Source organism: Entelurus aequoreus, linkage group LG16, assembly GCF_033978785.1.
Source record: "Entelurus aequoreus isolate RoL-2023_Sb linkage group LG16, RoL_Eaeq_v1.1, whole genome shotgun sequence".
NCBI lineage: Eukaryota > Metazoa > Chordata > Actinopteri > Syngnathiformes > Syngnathidae > Entelurus > Entelurus aequoreus.
Window position 1 is genome coordinate 31,958,103 of NC_084746.1, and position 17,494 is coordinate 31,975,596.

The 17,494-nt window shown below is 38.0% G+C and overlaps 2 protein-coding genes across 3 annotated transcripts in view; one reads left to right on the plus strand and one right to left on the minus strand.

Moving 5' to 3' along the window:
- Positions 1–17,494, plus strand: part of LOC133630849 (laminin subunit alpha-3-like) — a 288,676-nt gene that overhangs the window by 85,660 nt on the left and 185,522 nt on the right. The gene's annotated exons all lie outside the window — the stretch shown is intronic.
- On the minus strand, positions 2,143–17,283 carry vps4b (vacuolar protein sorting 4 homolog B). 2 transcript variants are annotated; one of them, XM_062022649.1, is made up of 13 exons: positions 17,151–17,283; positions 13,604–13,715; positions 13,159–13,259; positions 10,944–11,055; positions 10,722–10,872; positions 10,573–10,631; positions 10,087–10,206; positions 9,853–10,009; positions 5,597–5,745; positions 4,153–4,234; positions 3,859–4,078; positions 3,639–3,779; positions 2,143–2,498 (listed from the first exon to the last, which is right to left on the minus strand). In XM_062022649.1, exons 1-13 carry the CDS (start codon positions 17,169–17,171, stop codon positions 2,397–2,399), a joined length of 1,527 nt encoding a protein of 508 aa, XP_061878633.1. In that variant the 5' UTR covers positions 17,172–17,283; the 3' UTR covers positions 2,143–2,396. The 2 variants fall into 2 exon arrangements, with proteins under 2 accessions (XP_061878633.1, XP_061878634.1); XM_062022650.1 differs by lacking the exons at positions 13,159–13,259; positions 13,604–13,715; positions 17,151–17,283 and adding an exon at positions 12,709–12,957.

Genomic DNA, 17,494 nt, shown 5'->3' on the forward strand with positions numbered 1-17,494 from the left:
ATCACTATCATCCTGGACAATATTCATGACAAATGTGTGCTTTGTTTTAAATATGTGCTATTTGGATTTACACAGTATGAGAAACAATTTGAAAAGGAACTTTACCTTTGCAACCTCGTTATACTATTGGCTAAGTTTTATATTCATAAATGTAAGTTTTAGCTCTGTTTTCTGTTTTGTATACACACTGCAAGTATATATAATAGGGGTATGGGGAAAAATCGATTCGAATTCAAATCGCGATTCTCACGTTGTACGCTTCAGTATTGATTCTCATTTTTCAAAAATCGATTATTTTTTATATATTGATTTTTATTTTTTATTAATCAATCCAACAAAATAATACAAAGCAATACCATAACAATGCAATCCAATTCCAAAACCAAACCGACCCAGCAACACAGAACTGCAATAAACAGAGCAATTGAGAGGAGACACAAACACAACACAGAACAATCCAAAAGTAGTAAAACAAAAATGAATATTATCAACAACAGTATCAGTATTAACAATTTCAACATAGCAGTGATTAAAAATCCCTCATTGACATTATCATTAGACATTTATAAAAAAAATTAAAAAAGAACAATAGTGTCACAGTGGCTTACACTTGCATCGCATCTCATAAGCTTGACAACACACCGTGTCCAATATTTTCACAAAGATAAAATAAGTCATATTTTTGGTTCATTTAATAGTTAAAACAAATTAACATTATTGCAATCAGTTGATAAAACATTGTCCTCTACATTTATAAAAGCTTTCTACAAAAATCTACTACTCTGCTTGCATGTCAGCAGACTGGGGTAGATCCTGCTGAAATCCTATGTATTGAATGAATAGAGAATCGTTTTGAATCGGGAAAATATCGTTTTTGAATCGAGAATCGCGTTGAATCGAAAAAATAGATTTTGAATCGAATCGTGACCCCAAGAATCGATATTGAATCGAATCGTGGGACACCCAAAGATTCACAGCCCTAATATATATATATATATATATATATATATATATATATAAATAAATATTGCATTCTTCTTTAGTTGCTTTATTGACTTTACAACCCCCTGGCGCTGTTTTGTACTGCTTCTGTACTTCTTTGAATTATTATTATTTATTTGATTGTCGAGGACAAGACAGGATGTTGAATATCATAAATAAAGGTTTTGGAAAAAAAATAAAAATAATAATTCAATAAAAAATAAAAAAACACTAGAATGAGGGGAAAAAAAACTATTTAACACAATAAACCTAACACAAATAAAACGTGCATTTTTTTAACTTATGTATTTTTTATTTACATTTCAGAAACGAAAACAGAAGTACAACACGCAAAGTTGACCTCTTAAAGAAAAAACAAAATCAAGTTTGCCAATTGTAAATAATCTTTACAGTGAAAATTTCCCCATCAAAACACAAAGAAAGTTTGCACACTGTAGGAACAAGAGTTGTACATTACTTATGAGAGCATACATGAACTGTGCAAGTAGAACTGATGTTTTCTAGTTGTAGTGACCATGCGCTTGTCAAAGCACTGAGAGCTAATTGATTAAAAAAATAAACATCGCAGATTATCCAGAAGGCACAGGATGCATGGTGTAATTTTTAATTGAAAATGTACTAAATAGACACGCCGACTTCAGCTTATTACATCAAAATGCACAACTTTGTGTAAGGCTTTTTAGCGGGTAATCACCAGTATTGGCTCCTGTTGATAAAAACATGAAACACATGTTCAGTAGAACGTAATAAAAAGACAAGCAGGGCTGTCGAGTCCTTAAATGTGTTACAAATAATGCTGGTCTGGCACCTTTGGTGATCCCTTCCTAATAGTTGTAACGGACACGATACATTTGTTGTGAGAGGACAAGACAGGAATCTACAGCAGTGGCAGTCTCTAATGTAGCTCTCACCTAGCGTTTTCAAAAAAGTCTTAAATCCCTATAGTATACCTACCACCTTGAGACTATGCACACATATTACAAGAAATTGTATATACTCATGCTGCTTGACTCCCCCAGCCTATGAATGATACGTTCCACAAAATACAGTATATCATATAAAATGCTTGTTGCTATTAATACAAAATAGATCATATGTGACATGTATTGGTATAGAGACAATAACTGTAGGTAGCCTTGGTATTTTGCCATCAACAACTTTAGTGCATAAATCCAAAATTCTTCTAAGCTCCGTATAATGTTATGACACCAACTGAAGAAGTTGTTTTGTGGTAATTAGAGTGGGTGGGTGTGGGGGAGGGGAGTATGAAAAAGTTGCAGAAACACAAATATCAAGGCCTGGTGAGTAGTTAAGATGACACACAAAAAAACAAACAGTAAATATAACATTGCAATTATTTTGCTTTAGTTTGGCCAAGTTCAGCATTGATGAAACTAGCCTTCCTGTCCAAAGTCCTCTGTGAATTTTGTCAATTTTCCCAGATCTTGTTCATTGACAGTTGGCTTGGTGCTGGTCAAAGATCTCAACATGTCCGACTGCAAAGAAAAAAAGAGTTATTACACATTATTTCATCAGCATAAATATTACAGGTGTAACAATATAAAAATCTCACGGTACAATATTATCACGGTATTAAGGCCACGGTACGACATTATTGTGGTATATTTCCCCCTCAAATAAGGACTTAAAAATGTTACAGCATGTAAAATGAAGTGGCAGCAATGTTTAGAATAAACACACTTACTGTAATTGAACACAAACCTAATGCTCAAATGTTCTAATCATATTTATTACTACAAAACATGTATTTTTAAATGCAAATAATTGTGTCATAACATCTAGTTTCAAGCAAATATTTAAAAAAACGTAACCGTTTAGTGTCTTTAAAGTGACAATGTAAAAACCCAGTGTAAAACAATACTGTTCACTTTGGTGTCTTTCAACTGTTACTTTGAGAAGCAGTGTCCTCGACAGTGGACATGTTTAAATCAGTTTGGAAAATGCTGTTTCCCAGAAAAGTCAACTAACAATTTAACTTTTAATAATGTAAATACCTCACAAACTGATGTTTAGCTTTGCAAGCTTCAAATATCTTTTCTGGGTGATGGTTTATGTAGTGGCCAGGGTGTTGTACCATGCCTTTCGCCCAAGTACAGCTGGAGAGGCTCCAGGCCCCTCGCGACATCGAGAGACACAAGCGGTTGAAAAATGGATGGAAGAATTGAGGATTTATCAAGTACTTTTTTAGTTTACTCCTATTTTCCGCGTTGAACATTTTTTTGGTGATTTCCCACCGTGCACTGCAACTTGACTGGCTGGCTGTGTCACCTTGGAAACGCTCAGAACGAACTTGGTGCGCTTTGCAAAATGCAGACAGGTTTTTGGCAATATAACTCAAATAGTTATAGACAGATTTTGATGACATTTTTCAGAAAATGTCCAAAAAAACCACTTCCTCTCATCGACTACAAACACTTCACTTCCTGCTTACGATGCGTGTAGGATTCTGGGAGATAGTTTATTTTCAGGCCTGACCAATGCTAAAGCGCCAGAAAAAAACTACACACCATGTTTTTGTTTGATACGGTCACGTATCACAAGATTATTGGGAAGACTTCAAAACCGCAATATCTACGATACCGATACACCCCTAAAAAATGGTTAAGGTTCCTTACCATGCAAACTACAGGTTCCAAAAGCTTTTCTCCAGGCACATCCATCCAAGTCATTTCAATAGCATTGGGGTCTCCCGGTGAACAAGGAGTCAAGAAGTCATGTACAACAATTCTGGGGTCGTCTCTCGAAGGCCCGTTCACCTTGGAACCCAGAATTTGACAATGAATCCTGAGCACATAAAGCCTGGAGCTGTGATGTAAACTGACGAACACAACGTACCCTTTTAAAGTGAGTGGCTGCCTGGACCTTTCTAACTGGCTGCATTAGCGCGTCTCTCACGATAACACTAATATCTGCGCCCGAGTAGCCATCTGTTTTCTTGCCCAGTGTGATGAAGTCGGATTCGGCGAGACTGGTGGGGGTGGAACCCAGGTGGAGCTTGAACATGAATGTGCGCGCATGTTCTTCCGGCAGCGGAATGTAGATCCTTTTCTCAAATCTGAGGTAATTGAAAGAGTACAGGTGAAACACGACTGGACAACACTGCAACTTCCACCGAGTAACAGTCAGTACCTTCTTCTGATAGCAGAGTCTAGGGTCCATGGAATGTTTGTCGCACCGAGCACCAGCACGCCTTCATTGTCATTCCCAACACCTAGCAGTAAAACACACAAAAATTATATAGTCACCTGTAAGTGGGACATCACTCTACACTACCATAAATATTGTATTTAACCATAAAGGACAGTCCATTATGTTGTTTATAAACACACAAAACCTGTATTTTTTCAATTTGAGTAAAAAAAAAAACAATTCAAATCACACAACCTGCTCCTGATTGTTTCTAAGGCATGTGCATAATGAACTAAACCATTTGTACCATATAAATAAAACACGCATATCTGCTCTGACGTCAGGTGTGGTTAAGTGCAAACCTTGTAAAGTTTGCATCTATTTATAGAGCTGCAGCAGCATTTTTCTTCCCCTGAGATTTAGTGGTCAGATAGGACGTCATTGTTAACATGTTGTGATAATAACTGTTTGAGTTATGGTGCTATCAAACAAATCCTGGCGAAAACATAACCTCTTTGGCGGAGGCAAGAAACTGCGTTCTGCACGTCTCGAGCGATTCCAATGTGAGAGAGTCACCTGGAAAACACCAACATATACTGTACACTCTGGGAAATACGAGCAAACTGAGAAGCTACTTCATAAATCCTAAATCAATTCACCCATTTTTTACCCTAGCCCATACAGCTGCACTCTGGACAAGTCGTCACCTCATACGGTCACCTAGAAAATATATTTTGTACATTATTAAACAATAAATTGTGAGTTAACGTTTCTTGGAGACAGCATATTCCAAACTGATATAAAAATGTCTACTGTAGAGGACACTGCTTCTCATAAAGTAAAAAGTTGAAAGACACTAAAGTGAACATGAGTATTTTACACTTGTAACTCTGTTGTTACTTTAAAGACATCACCAGTAAGTTATTCTTTTAAATGTTTGCTTGAAACAGTAGATGTTACTGCATAATCATTACCACTTATAAGTACTTGTTTGTAGTACAAAATATGATTAGAACATTCAAGCTTTATATTTGTGTTTAACTACAGTAAGTGAGTTCATCCTAAACATTCCTGCCACTTCATTGTACACACTATGGCATCTTTTTTTTGACATTCCACAATAATGTCATACCGTGGCCTTAATAATGTAATATCATACCGTGAGATTTTGATACCGTTACATCACTAACGTCTTTATAATAGGACCAAAACCTATCATTTGATAATTAATGACAAATGCTTGCAATTTTACCTGCACAACCTTAGGTCCATTTAAGCTAGTCTTGCTTTAACCAACGTTTGGTAATGACGATAAATGTATGCACACAAAAAATGCACAGACCAATCGCAGTCATTGTAGCCCGCCCATGTGTAACGACTCAGCCGATCTAATTGTTTACGTAGAACAGCAGCAATTAAAACGGTCTGCAGCCATCACGTCTACCTTGCATCTGCACCAGGAACTCTGTCTTAATACGACGCGCCGCCTCACTCTCGTTCTCACTTCTGGAGCCACACAGGGAGTCGATTTCGTCAATGAAGATGATGGAGGGCCTGTGTTCTCTTGCCAGGGCGAACAGATTCTTGACCAACCTGAAAGGCACAGACGAAGCTTTTATAAACTGATCATACCCCTTTACATGGGAACTGCACTTTTTGTTTTGTTTTTTTGCCATCGTTCATAATCATTTTGAGAGAAAAGAACATGTCTTTTTTGAGGGGGATTTTAAAGATAAAAAAACACTTGGGCGATGCGGCTAATGGGAGTCACCGTTATAGCCTTCAAAGCCCTCTAAAACAACTTCAAAAACCCTCTATCAATGTTTTGTATACAAACTGCAAGTATATACAGGACTGTCTCAGAAAATTAGAATATTGTGATAAAGTCCTTTATTTTCTGTAATGCAACTAAAAACATGAAAATGTCATACATTCTGGATTCATTAGATAGATAGATAGTACTTTATTGATTCCTTCAGGAGAGTTCCCTCAGGAAAATTTTAAACACATCAACTGAAATATTGCAAGCCTTTTGTCGTTTTAATATTGCTGATTATGGCATATAGCTTAAGAAAACTCAAATATCCTATCTCAAAATATTAGAATATCATGCATGAAAAAGTATACTAGCAGGCTATTTAACTAATCACTTGAATCGTCTAACTCAAAACACCTGCAAGGGTTTCCCTGAGCCTTTAAAAACACTCAGCTTGGTTCAGTAAACTACATCACAAGTATGGGGAAGACTGCTAACCTGACTGCTGTCCAGAGGACCATCATTGACACCCTCCATCAGGAGGGTAAGACACAAAAATAAATTTCTAAAAGAGCAGGCTGTTCACAGAGTGCAGTTTCAAAGAACATTCACAAAAAGTCTGTTGGAAGGAGGAAATGTGGCAGGGAACGCTGCACAACCAAGAGAGAGGATCGCAGCCTTAACAGCATTGTGAAGAGCCGCTTCCAGAATTTGGGGGAGCTTCAAAAACAGTAGACTGAAGCTGGAGTCCAGGGGCCGTACTTATCAAGCTTCTTAGAGTGCCATTTTACACTTAAGTCCTGAGAATTTGCGAAATTTAGTCCTACTCTCAAACTTAAGAATAAAAGCTTTTTATCAACGTTCTTAAGTCTAAGAATCACTCCTACTCTCCACGATATTTAAGAGACCTTCAGAGGTGTCTTAAGTGGTTAGGAGTTGCCAGCAGGGGATGGCACTGAGGCGAGAGAGATGTGTGCGAACGTTCAGGGAACGGAACAATGTTTTTTTTTTTTTGATGACGAGCAGCTGATCAAACGGTATCGTTTAGACAGAGCGGATATTATTTTTGTCACAGATTTAATACTTTTTGATTCCTTGTTGATTTCTGCATGTGTCTGCAGTGGGCTAGTATATATAGAGCCACCCACACCAGTTTCAAATTAGTTGCCTAATTAATGAATTGGAAAGAAAATGTTATGACAGTAGCGTATGTGTGTGGCCGTGAGGTGAGTGACGTCAGTGAGTGTGTGGGCGATAGAAGAGAGGGAGCGGTAGCGTGAGTGCCGGCAGGGACTAGTTTGTTTTGTATTATTTTGTAGTTTATTGTCAAAATATACACTCCCATTGTCCACTTAAATATTTCCAAGATATTTCTTTATTCTTAGACAACGGATTCCCTTCCGTGATTGGTCATTTCTATGGACACAGAAATGACGTCACCTAAAATTCCGTTTACGGCACATAGTAATGTCGTAATTCAGCTCTGAGTGTGACACTTAAGATTCAGTCCTACACTTCGCTGAAAGTGTGAGTAAGACGCTTGATAACTAACTTTTAAGTGCAGCTTTCAGCGAAGAATTTATTTACTCTTAAGTCAACTCTTAGCAGACTTCTTAGGAGTAATTCTAAGAAGCTTGATAAGTACGGCCCCAGGTATCAAAAGCCACTGTTCACAGACGTGTCCGGGAAATGGGCTACAATAGCTGTATTCCCATGGTCAAGCCACTCCTGAACTCAAGACAACGGAAGAAGCGTCTGACTTGGGCTATGGAAAAGAAGCACTGGACAGTTGCAGAGTGGTCCAGAGTCCTGTTTTCAGACGAAAGCAAGTTTTGTATTCCATTTGGAAGTCAAGGCGCTAGAGTCTGGAGGAAGGCTGGAGAGGAGCAAAATCCAAGTTGCTTGAAATCCAGTGTGAAGTTCCCACAATCAGCAATGGTTTGGGGAGCCATGTCAGCTGCTGGTGTTGGTCCACTGTGTTTCATCAAGTCCAGAGTCAATGCAGCTGTGTACCAAGAGATTTTAGAGCACTACATTCTTCCATCTGTTGCAAAGCTCTATGGAGATGATGATTTCATTTTCCAGCATGATCTGGCACCTGCCCACAGTGCCAAAATCACCAGTAACTGGTGTACTGACCATGGCATTACTGTCCTCGATTGGCCTGCCAACTCCCCTGACCTGAACCCCATAGAGAATTTGTGGGGTATTATGAAGAAGAAGCTGAAAGACACCAGACCCAATAATACAAATGAGATAAAGGCCGCTATTGAAGCATCCTGGGCACCCATAACACCTCAGCAATGCCACAGGCTGATCGCCTCCATGCCACGCCACATTGATGCAGTAATCCGTGCAAAAGGATTCCAAACCATGTACTGAGTGCATTAATTGACATTTTCAAATGTTTGATTTTGTTTTGCTGTTAAAGATCTTTTTTTTTTTACTTGGTCTGAGGAATATTCTAATTTTTGGAGATAGGATTTTTGAGTTTTCTTAAGGTGTATGCCATAATCAGCAATATTAAAATAATAAAAGGCTTGCAATATTTCAGTTGATGTGTAATGAATCCAGAATGTATGACATTTTCATGTTTTTAGTTGCATTACAGAAAATAAAGGACTATCACAATATTCTAATTTTCTGAGACAGTCCTGTACAAATAAAATGTAACAGACATTTTCATAACAATATGTACAATATTTACTGTATTTTGGTCATTTTAATCCTTGCCGGAACTATTCGTTTGCACATTTATTTCATATTCCATAGCAGCCAGGGCCGTAACTAGGATTTGAAAAATACAGGTACTGTAATATAATTGTTCATTTTTTCCGTCAGTACAGATTGGTGTCTCATCGCATTGTGTTCTGCATTACAAACTCAAACGCGTTTCGTGCTGACGTTGAAGCTAGCATATCTCTTGCCCTAGTTAGCTTTTACGGCTGATACCGCAGCACGCCAATGTGTTACTAAGCTAGAAAAACAGTTCTTCTGTGTTTGCTCTTACAATAACTGTCACTACAGTTTGGTTATTATACAGGTTGCGGAACATAAAAGTATGGACAGTTTTTGAATGCATTTTTAAAGTGATTTGTCTGTATGCGGAGTAAAACTATGGAACAAACTGGACTTACAACAGAAGCAATGCCAAACTATTAATCGATTTAAACTATTATACAAACATGGGGTCTGGTTCAAATATAGAGATGAGGGTCTTTAATTTGACCTGCTGTTGTACTCTGTCTCAAAGTGTTAACGTGCTCAAAGTTTCCTTACCATTATTGCTATGTTGTCTATTACCATTATTGCTATGTTGTCTATTACCATTATTGCTATGTTGTCTATTACCATTGTTGGCATTTTGTCTAACACCATTGTTGGTATATTCATTATTCCTACATTGTTGATACAAATTATTGTTACAGTGTAATAATGATTGTTACCTGTGGTAATGCCACTTTGATACAACATCTGTATTATAATCCTTGAACAAAGTAACAGTGAACTCATGTGAATAATCACTGAATGGAGAACTGGAGGTGGGATTAAATAAATTATCTTCTTCCCACTCCCTTTCAGGCAAAACTGGACAATCATGCATTACATACTATACATTACCTTTTGCACTATATTAATTTATATTATGTGTTGTCAACTTTGTACTTTTTTATGTCATTGCCTGAAATAAATAAATAACTGGGGAAAAAAATGAAAAAATTAATGAATTTAGAGGTAGAATTGATTGTTCCCATTAGCTGCAATGCTAACCACCAAGAATTAACCGATTTTCACGTTAGAACATAAAAAAACCCAACTTTTGTCTTCTTGTCTCTCATAATGATTGTGAATGATAAATAGGCAAAATCCAAAAAAAAAGTGCACTTCCCCTTTAAGTACTGTATGCAGCAGCTTAAATCATATGCTAGTAAAATGGAACTCACTTTTCACTCTCTCCCAACCATTTGGACACGAGATCAGACGAAGAGACTGACAGGAAGGTTGAATTGTTTGCCTCTGTAGCGACAGCTTTAGCTAAGTAAGACTTTCCTGTCCCCGGAGGTCCAAAGAGCAGGATCCCTCTCCATGGAGTTCTCTTTCCTGTCAATTAACCAAAACGATAATTTGATCTTAACAATTGACCAAGTAGTGACTTTTAATTCCGCGACACAGTGTACCTGTAAATAGGTGAGGGAATTTGATTGGAAGGATCACAGCTTCTTTCAGGGCCTCCTTGGCTCCCTCTAACCCAGCAACATCATCCCACTTGATGTTTGGTTTCTCCATAACAATGGCACCTGAAAAAAACAAAACAGATTACTACATCACTGACATCCGTGATCAATACATACACTCACCCGAGAATGGACACAACATTGGGCACAGCATCAAAATATGAGATTTCCCGCTAAATGGAATATAAAAGATTGTATACAAGTGCAATAACAGTGTATCACGTCATAACCCATTGCAGAATTATAAGTCATTTGAGACACTATTGTTACACAAGGTGGTAGTTAACTGTTGCATATATTATATCACAGATTTTTACAGGATCAAAAATGGGCATTCTTATCTTTGTTAATGCAGGATTTTTTGTTACTGCATCCCTATCAGCTAACTTATTCAGATGCCGGTATTCTTCGAACAGGTGAATCACAAACCTGACAGTTGATTCTGCATTTTCTTTTTCTCTGAGTCATCACCGTCGTCACTTTCATTCCTAAACAGTGCAAACAGAATTAAAGAGACTGGGGAACTTTATGCACAACCAGACAGGAGCAGTACGTCACTACCCCGCCCTTAAACACACCCTTTGTCATCAGATTGTGACTCTTTGACAGGCTTAGCAGGAGGAGCCTTCTCCTTCTTCTTGAGATACTCTTTCAGCTTCTCTGCCCTATCCAAATATTCGGCACATTTGGCTCGGATGCTCTGTTTGGCCTTGTCACCTTGGGCTTCGTCTGTATTGGGAATCAACTCAGAAGTTACTTTAATTTTCAGAGATAAATAAGCGTGAAATTGTGGGACTTACATTTGACCACATGGAGGAAGTACTGTACGGCAGCCTGGTACATTCGCAGAGCCTCCTCATAGTTCTGCGCTTTATCCTCTTGAGCTGCTTTGCTGGCAAGATCAATAGCTTTCTAAAGTCACAAATCATAGAAAAACATGTGAGATAAAGCCGTATATGGTCGCGATCAAAAGTTGTAAAGAAAAAACATTCATGAAGTTTGGTTCTTTTATTAATTTATTGTGGGTCTTCTGAAAATGTGACCAAATCTGCTGGGTCAAAAGTATACATACAGCAATGTTAATATTTGGTTACATGTCCCTTGGCAAGTTTCACTGCAATAAGGTGCTTTTGGTAGCCACCCACAAGCTTCTGGTTGAATTTTTGACCACTCCTCTTGACAAAATTGGTGCAGTTCAGCTAAATTTGTTGGTTTTCTGACATGGACTTGTTTCTTCAGCATTGTCCACACATTTAAGTGAGGACTTTGGGAAACCATTCTAAAACCTTAATTCTAGCTTGATTTAGCCATTCCTTTATCACTTTTGATGTGTGTTTGGGGTCAATTTCCTGTTGGAACACCCAACTGCGCCCAAGACCCAACCTCCGGGCTGATGATTTTAGGTTGTCCTGAAGAATTTGGAGGTAATCCTCTTTTTTCATTGTCCCATTTAAAGCACCAGATCCATTGGCAGCAACACAGGCCCAGAGCATTATACTACCACCACCATGCTTGACGGTAGGAATTGGTGTTCCTGGGATTAAAGGCCTCACCTTTTCTCCTCCAAACATATTGCTGGGTATTGTGGCCAAACAGCTCAATTTTTGTTTCATCTGACCACAGAACTTTCCTCCAGAAGGTCTTACCTTTGTCCATGTGATGTCAGATGAAACAAAAATGTAGCTGTTTGGCCACAATACCCAGCAAACTTCATAAATGTTTTTTGTGACCAACAAGTATGTGCTCCAATCACTCCATCACAAAAAAATAAGAGTTGTAGAAAGTATTGGAAACTCAAAACAGCCATGACATTATGTTCTTTACAAGTGTATGTAAACTTTTGATCGCGACTGTGAGACGTTCATGGTCTAATATACTTTTAAAGTTGTACAATTCTAATACTAACAGCAAACTAATGTTATAAGCAATGTTATTTGAAAATAAGTTAAACAATTTGTTTTATTAGTGTCCCATAATATGCAAAGCGCTGTTTGACGACACCAATGTAGGAGTGCCTCAGCACCTGACATGTAATGCACTTTCCACTTCCTATTGACTACCTTTGGTTCAAAGCTTTAATATCGTATTTCTATGTAAAAAAAATATTTTTAGGGCATATAGTTAATACCACAGTTTATAGTTCCTCTGTATTGTTTGGTGGCATTAGCAGCAACCGGCCGAACTACATGCTACTAGTCTAGTATCATTAGCCGTTGTCAACAAAAGCTCGTGCTAAAAGAACACACGGGTGGGTAAAACAGTAAAATATTGGTCTTTGGCCTCTATGTCAGACAGAAACAGATGTTTTTTGAATATATTTAGGGTGTTAAAAGGTCACTTTCTAAACTGCTGTCCAAGTTAGCTACGGCTAAGCGAGCTAAGGCGGCTAATTAGCAGCTAACGTACGTTCCTTATTTCGATAGTAGCCCAAGTATTTGCATGATTTAAATAACTGTAACTAACCCAAATACAGTTTAAGATTCGGTCAGAGTTGTGAAATGACACAATTGTGTTTGTATTAGTCCTCAAATGTTGAAACAGCTTCGGGGTCGGTCCTCCACTTACCTGTAAATTATTGTTGGCGGCCATGAGGGCTGATCGAATGTCCGCTCTCCCCCAAAAACGATAAATTACAAACTGCCTTTTAAAAACACGAAGACGTCAAACTGAGTCGTCAACATGTAAATCGAGTTGTTCCGTGACTTGTTTTCGTTCCTGTAGTCGACTTCTTTCGAGGAGGCAACTTCCGCATTGAAAAGCGTCTCCTTGCGCGCAGGGAATGTGATGACGTCACCACGTAGGCCCTCTTCAGCGTACGTCACCGGACCTGTTTTTAAAACAGCTACTACCATAGTTACATCAATGGCTACTAAACTCTAATGTTATGTCGCTTCTTATGTTTTTGGCTCGCAAATGATTTTTTTTACAGTGTTGTGTGATGTTTTAACTTTTAAATCCACACAGAAGAAGACTTTATATATCCACATTTGCACAAGAACCATAATTCTTCACAACCTCTTTATACACTAGGTACTCCTGTAGTTCTTCTGCTCGGTCCAGGTACTCCTTACATTTTTCTCTGATTTTCTGATTGCCATCTTTACCCTGCGGCTCACCTAAAGAGGAAGGAAGGACATTGCATTCATTGGCATTCAACTATGTCATCCATTTTTCTCTGTCTGTTTGACCTCCGATTCGGTCATATATCAAAGCAATTTTTCCATAGGAAACAATCAAGTAAAATTATTCAGTTTCAGAGTCAAACTGTCGCCATCATCAAACCTTTATGAAGTTAACATGCATTTTTAAAGTAGCGTTGTAATATTTTTAACTGTCAACATGTAAAAATGTTTTGATGTGTTAGAGTTAGACATATATTGTGTTGAGCAGCCAGGACGGAGACACACGTGCAAGAGAGACACAATTTATTACAGATGGACACCCATGCGCAGTGACTCACGATGTAAAATGTGTAAAAAGTACTTGACGGCGTGTTTGTAGGAGCGAATGGCCTCCTCGTAGTTGCCCACGTCGTCCTCCTGTGCGGCCTTTTGTGCCACTGCTATAGCTTTCTGAAACAGGACAATCAAGTTTGCATGACAGAATGATAAAAACAAGACCTCATATGATGCAATGAACAGTAAACCAAACTGATAAAACATTGCATTAGAGGCTCTCATATTGAAATCCATCTATTATAAGCATATTAACTAAGATACAGTAATTAGCTAACTTATTTGGACCAAACCAATCCACTTTATTTATATAGCACAATTTAAAAAACAATTAACGTGCTGCACTGTAGTTAAAAAACACATTTAAAAGCAGGCTAAAACTAAGGACAGTTAAGTGTAAGAAAGTTTAACTTAAAAGAATAAATACATAGCATGCATAAAAGAAAAGAAAATAGACTGGGATCACATAACTCTCATGCTAGTTCAAAAGCCAAGGAGTAAAATTTAAGACATGACCAATTACTGTATATGTGGCTTATCGTCATAAAAATTGTTGTAATTGCATATGCAAATTAGTGCTGTCCAATTATATTTTTGCAAATCAGATTAATCACACATTTAAATTAGGATTAATCATGATTAATCACAGGTTATTACTTGCTTGCTTGATTTAAAACTAATTTAAGAAATACCCCAACATTTAAACCCAAATGCAATTATAGTCCGTATTTTCCGGGCTATAAGGCGCACTTAAAAATATATATATATTTTTCTCAAAACACGACAGTGCGCTTTATAACCCGTTGCGCCTAATGTACGGATTAATTCTGGTTTTGCTTACCGACCTTGAAGCAATTTTATTTGGTACATGGTGTAATGATAAGTGTAACCAGTAGACGGCATAAGAGATACGTGTAGACTGCAATATGATGGCAATATTAGTAAACAACACCAACATTTTATAGGTTCCATTGAAAATAGAGCACATTACACACAAATCTATTAAAATGTTTTAGTACGACTTTGGTAAGCTATGAAGCCGCACCGCTTGATGGATTGTACTGTGCTTCAACATACAAGTATTATTATGGTGTGTGTGTATAAGGTAAGACATATTATCTGGCGTTTTGTTTTGCAATATTATGTAAAAGCAACTTTGTTTACCTTCTGGTACCTGCTGATCTGTATTTGGGATCTGCATAAATCCTGAAAAATTGCGCGCGTTTGCCTTTGTAGTCCGTACCGACGACGTAGTCGATAAGCTTCTTCTTTTTCTCTTATCTTCTTGTTATGGGACATTCATCCTCCGCATTTCTAATATAAAGTAGTGTAAAGTTCCTACTTATATCTGTCAGTAAACTCGCCATGAAAGCGTTAAAACGTACCGGTGTAGTGAGTTTATATTATTCACCCAAGGAACTTTAGTTATTAGAGAGATGGTTTTTCATTGGACACATTTCTGGCGTTGTTGTTGTTTCCGGATGAGGAGATGGTGCTCTGTTATTGATTTAAGTAATGTCTGAATGTCATTAAAACAGTTAGCTCCATCTTTTGACACTTCTTCCACTCCCGTCCTTGCACGCTACACTGCTACAACAAAAATGACGGGGAGAAGACGCTGCCAAAAGTGAGCGACGTAAAATAAGACCACCCACAAAACGCCGCATCCGGAAGCGACTGTCAGAAAGCGGTTTGAAGATGATCTGTAAAACATAATTTATGCAACATTTTGACCAAAGAGCCACCGTTACATGTTATGTAGACCACAAGGAAGTGTTTAAAATTTAGAATAATAATAATATGACTCCTTTAATGTGCCCTATAATCTGGTGCGCCTTATATACGAAAAAAGATCGAAAATAGACCATTCATCGGCAGTGCGCCTTATAATCCGGTGCGCCCTATGGTCCGGAAAATACGGTATATTGCCAAAATGTCATCCAGGAACATGTTTTAAATGTTTTACTTGAATGCACGTCATTTATTTGCTCCTTTTTTCTTCGTGAGGATGATCAATAATTCTTCATCTATACAGGAATATATCAACATCCTAACAGTCTGTATCCCAGTGAAAGCAGACATTGTACAGTAAGTGATGTTTATTATGTTTGTTGGCTCTCATGATGTCTGCAGTAAGTAGTAATCAGTGAAGTTGTCAAAAGAAAAAGTGGATAGCGTGATTCAATGTGAAATTAATGCACTGCCGTATGCTTAAAATGAGCAAAATGCGTAAATATTAGAGTTTAGAGTTTAGTTTAGAGTTTGATATATAAACACATTAAAATGAGTGGGCAGCACGGTGGAAGAGGGGTTAGTGCGTCTGTCTCACAATACAAAGGTCCTGAGTTAAATCCCGGGCTCGGGATCTTTCTGTGTGGAGTTTGCATGTTCCACCCGTGACTGCGTGACTGCTACCATGAATTGATTTACGTGGACCCCGACTTAAACAAGTTGAAAAACTTATTCGGGTGTTACCATTTAGGGGTCAATTGTACGGAATATGTACCGAACTGTGCAATATACTAATAAAAGTTTCAATCAATCAAAAAAAGCGTGGGTTCCCTTCGGGTACTCCGGCTTCCTCCCACCTCCAAAAACATGCACCTGGGGATAGGTTGATTGGCAACACTAAAAAAAATTGGCCCTCGTGTGTGAATGTGAGTGTGAATGTTATCTGTTTATCTGTGTTGGCTCTGCGATGAAGTGGCGACTTGTCCAGGGTGTACGCCGCCTTCCGCCCAAATGCAGCTGAGATAGGCTCCAGCGACCCCCCGCGACCCCGAAAGGGACAAGCGGTAGAAAATGGATGGATGGACATTAAAATGAGACAAGACAATAACAGTGAAATACTTTTTCATAACATGGTCACTACTGCCTAGTTTCTCTTGTTATATTCTTATTTTACTGTTATATTTTTATTCTCATCGTTGCTTTTTATTTTTATTCTATTGTAATATTTTTCTATTTTGTCTCCATTTATACCCCCATTATTTACTTTTTACTTTTTACAATTTAGTACACTGCTGCTGGAATTTAAATTTTCCTGAGGGAACTCTCCTGAAGGAATCAATAAAGTACTATCTATCTATCTTTTTGCCTTGTCTTTGAAATAAATATACATTAACATATGCATGTCTTTATGTAGGACCAATACCTTTCCTTTGATTATTATTGACAAACGCTTGCAATAACACAATATTTACCAGTGTTGTGTTCAGCAGCCATAACAACAATGACATTAAACTATGCAGTCATTTAAAAACAAACAACTTCACCCTTATTAACAGAGCATAAACAAAACCACTGCCGCCAACAGCTTGTTTAAATGAAAGAATGGCGATTTGTTCAGAGGTTATTAGTGAAGGCGTGAGAACGTACAAGTTAACATGGATTCTTATGATTCAAACGTGGACTTCTTCATCTTTAACACAACCTAGTTGATCATTTGTACAAATATAACAAGTAACCATGGGTGCCCCTTATTTGTATGTTTCCAGGAAGACATATAAGAGAAAAAAAAGTTCCATCCATGTACTGAAGGCCTCTCCATACCTGTAGATTGGTGGGCTCCATGTTGGAGTCCAGTGGGACCCGAGAGACAACAAATCCAAACCCTGATTGTCCCCACTGTCACACAGCGAGACGCAAGTTCCTGGTTGGAGCGTGACACGAAAAAGTCCCAGACTGGAACACATGCCAGTGAATGAGTCATCGTGTTTTCCTCCACAAGAAACACATGAACGCAACTTTTTATAGATTCATGTTATTTATTCATGTCACAAAACGCAGCACTCAACCAAAGTAAAATCGAGTAAGTCGAGTTCTCGTTTCAAAAGTGACATTTAAAACCTAAAACTTCAGTTACGCCCCTTGACCAAACAAAATCCGCGCGTTGC

What these genes read in the sequence shown, in the direction of transcription:
- vps4b (XM_062022649.1), bottom strand. Translation starts at nt 17,171, where the DNA reads ATGGAGCCCACCAATCTACAG. An exon ending in AGTACCTAGTGTATAAAGAG is followed by an intron (nt 11,056 to 13,158) that starts GTTGTGAAGAAT and finishes TTGTGACTTTAG; the next exon opens with AAAGCTATTGATCTTGCCAG. An exon ending in CAGCCACTCACTTTAAAAGG is followed by an intron (nt 3,780 to 3,858) that starts GTACGTTGTGTT and finishes CTGGGTTCCAAG; the next exon opens with GTGAACGGGCCTTCGAGAGA.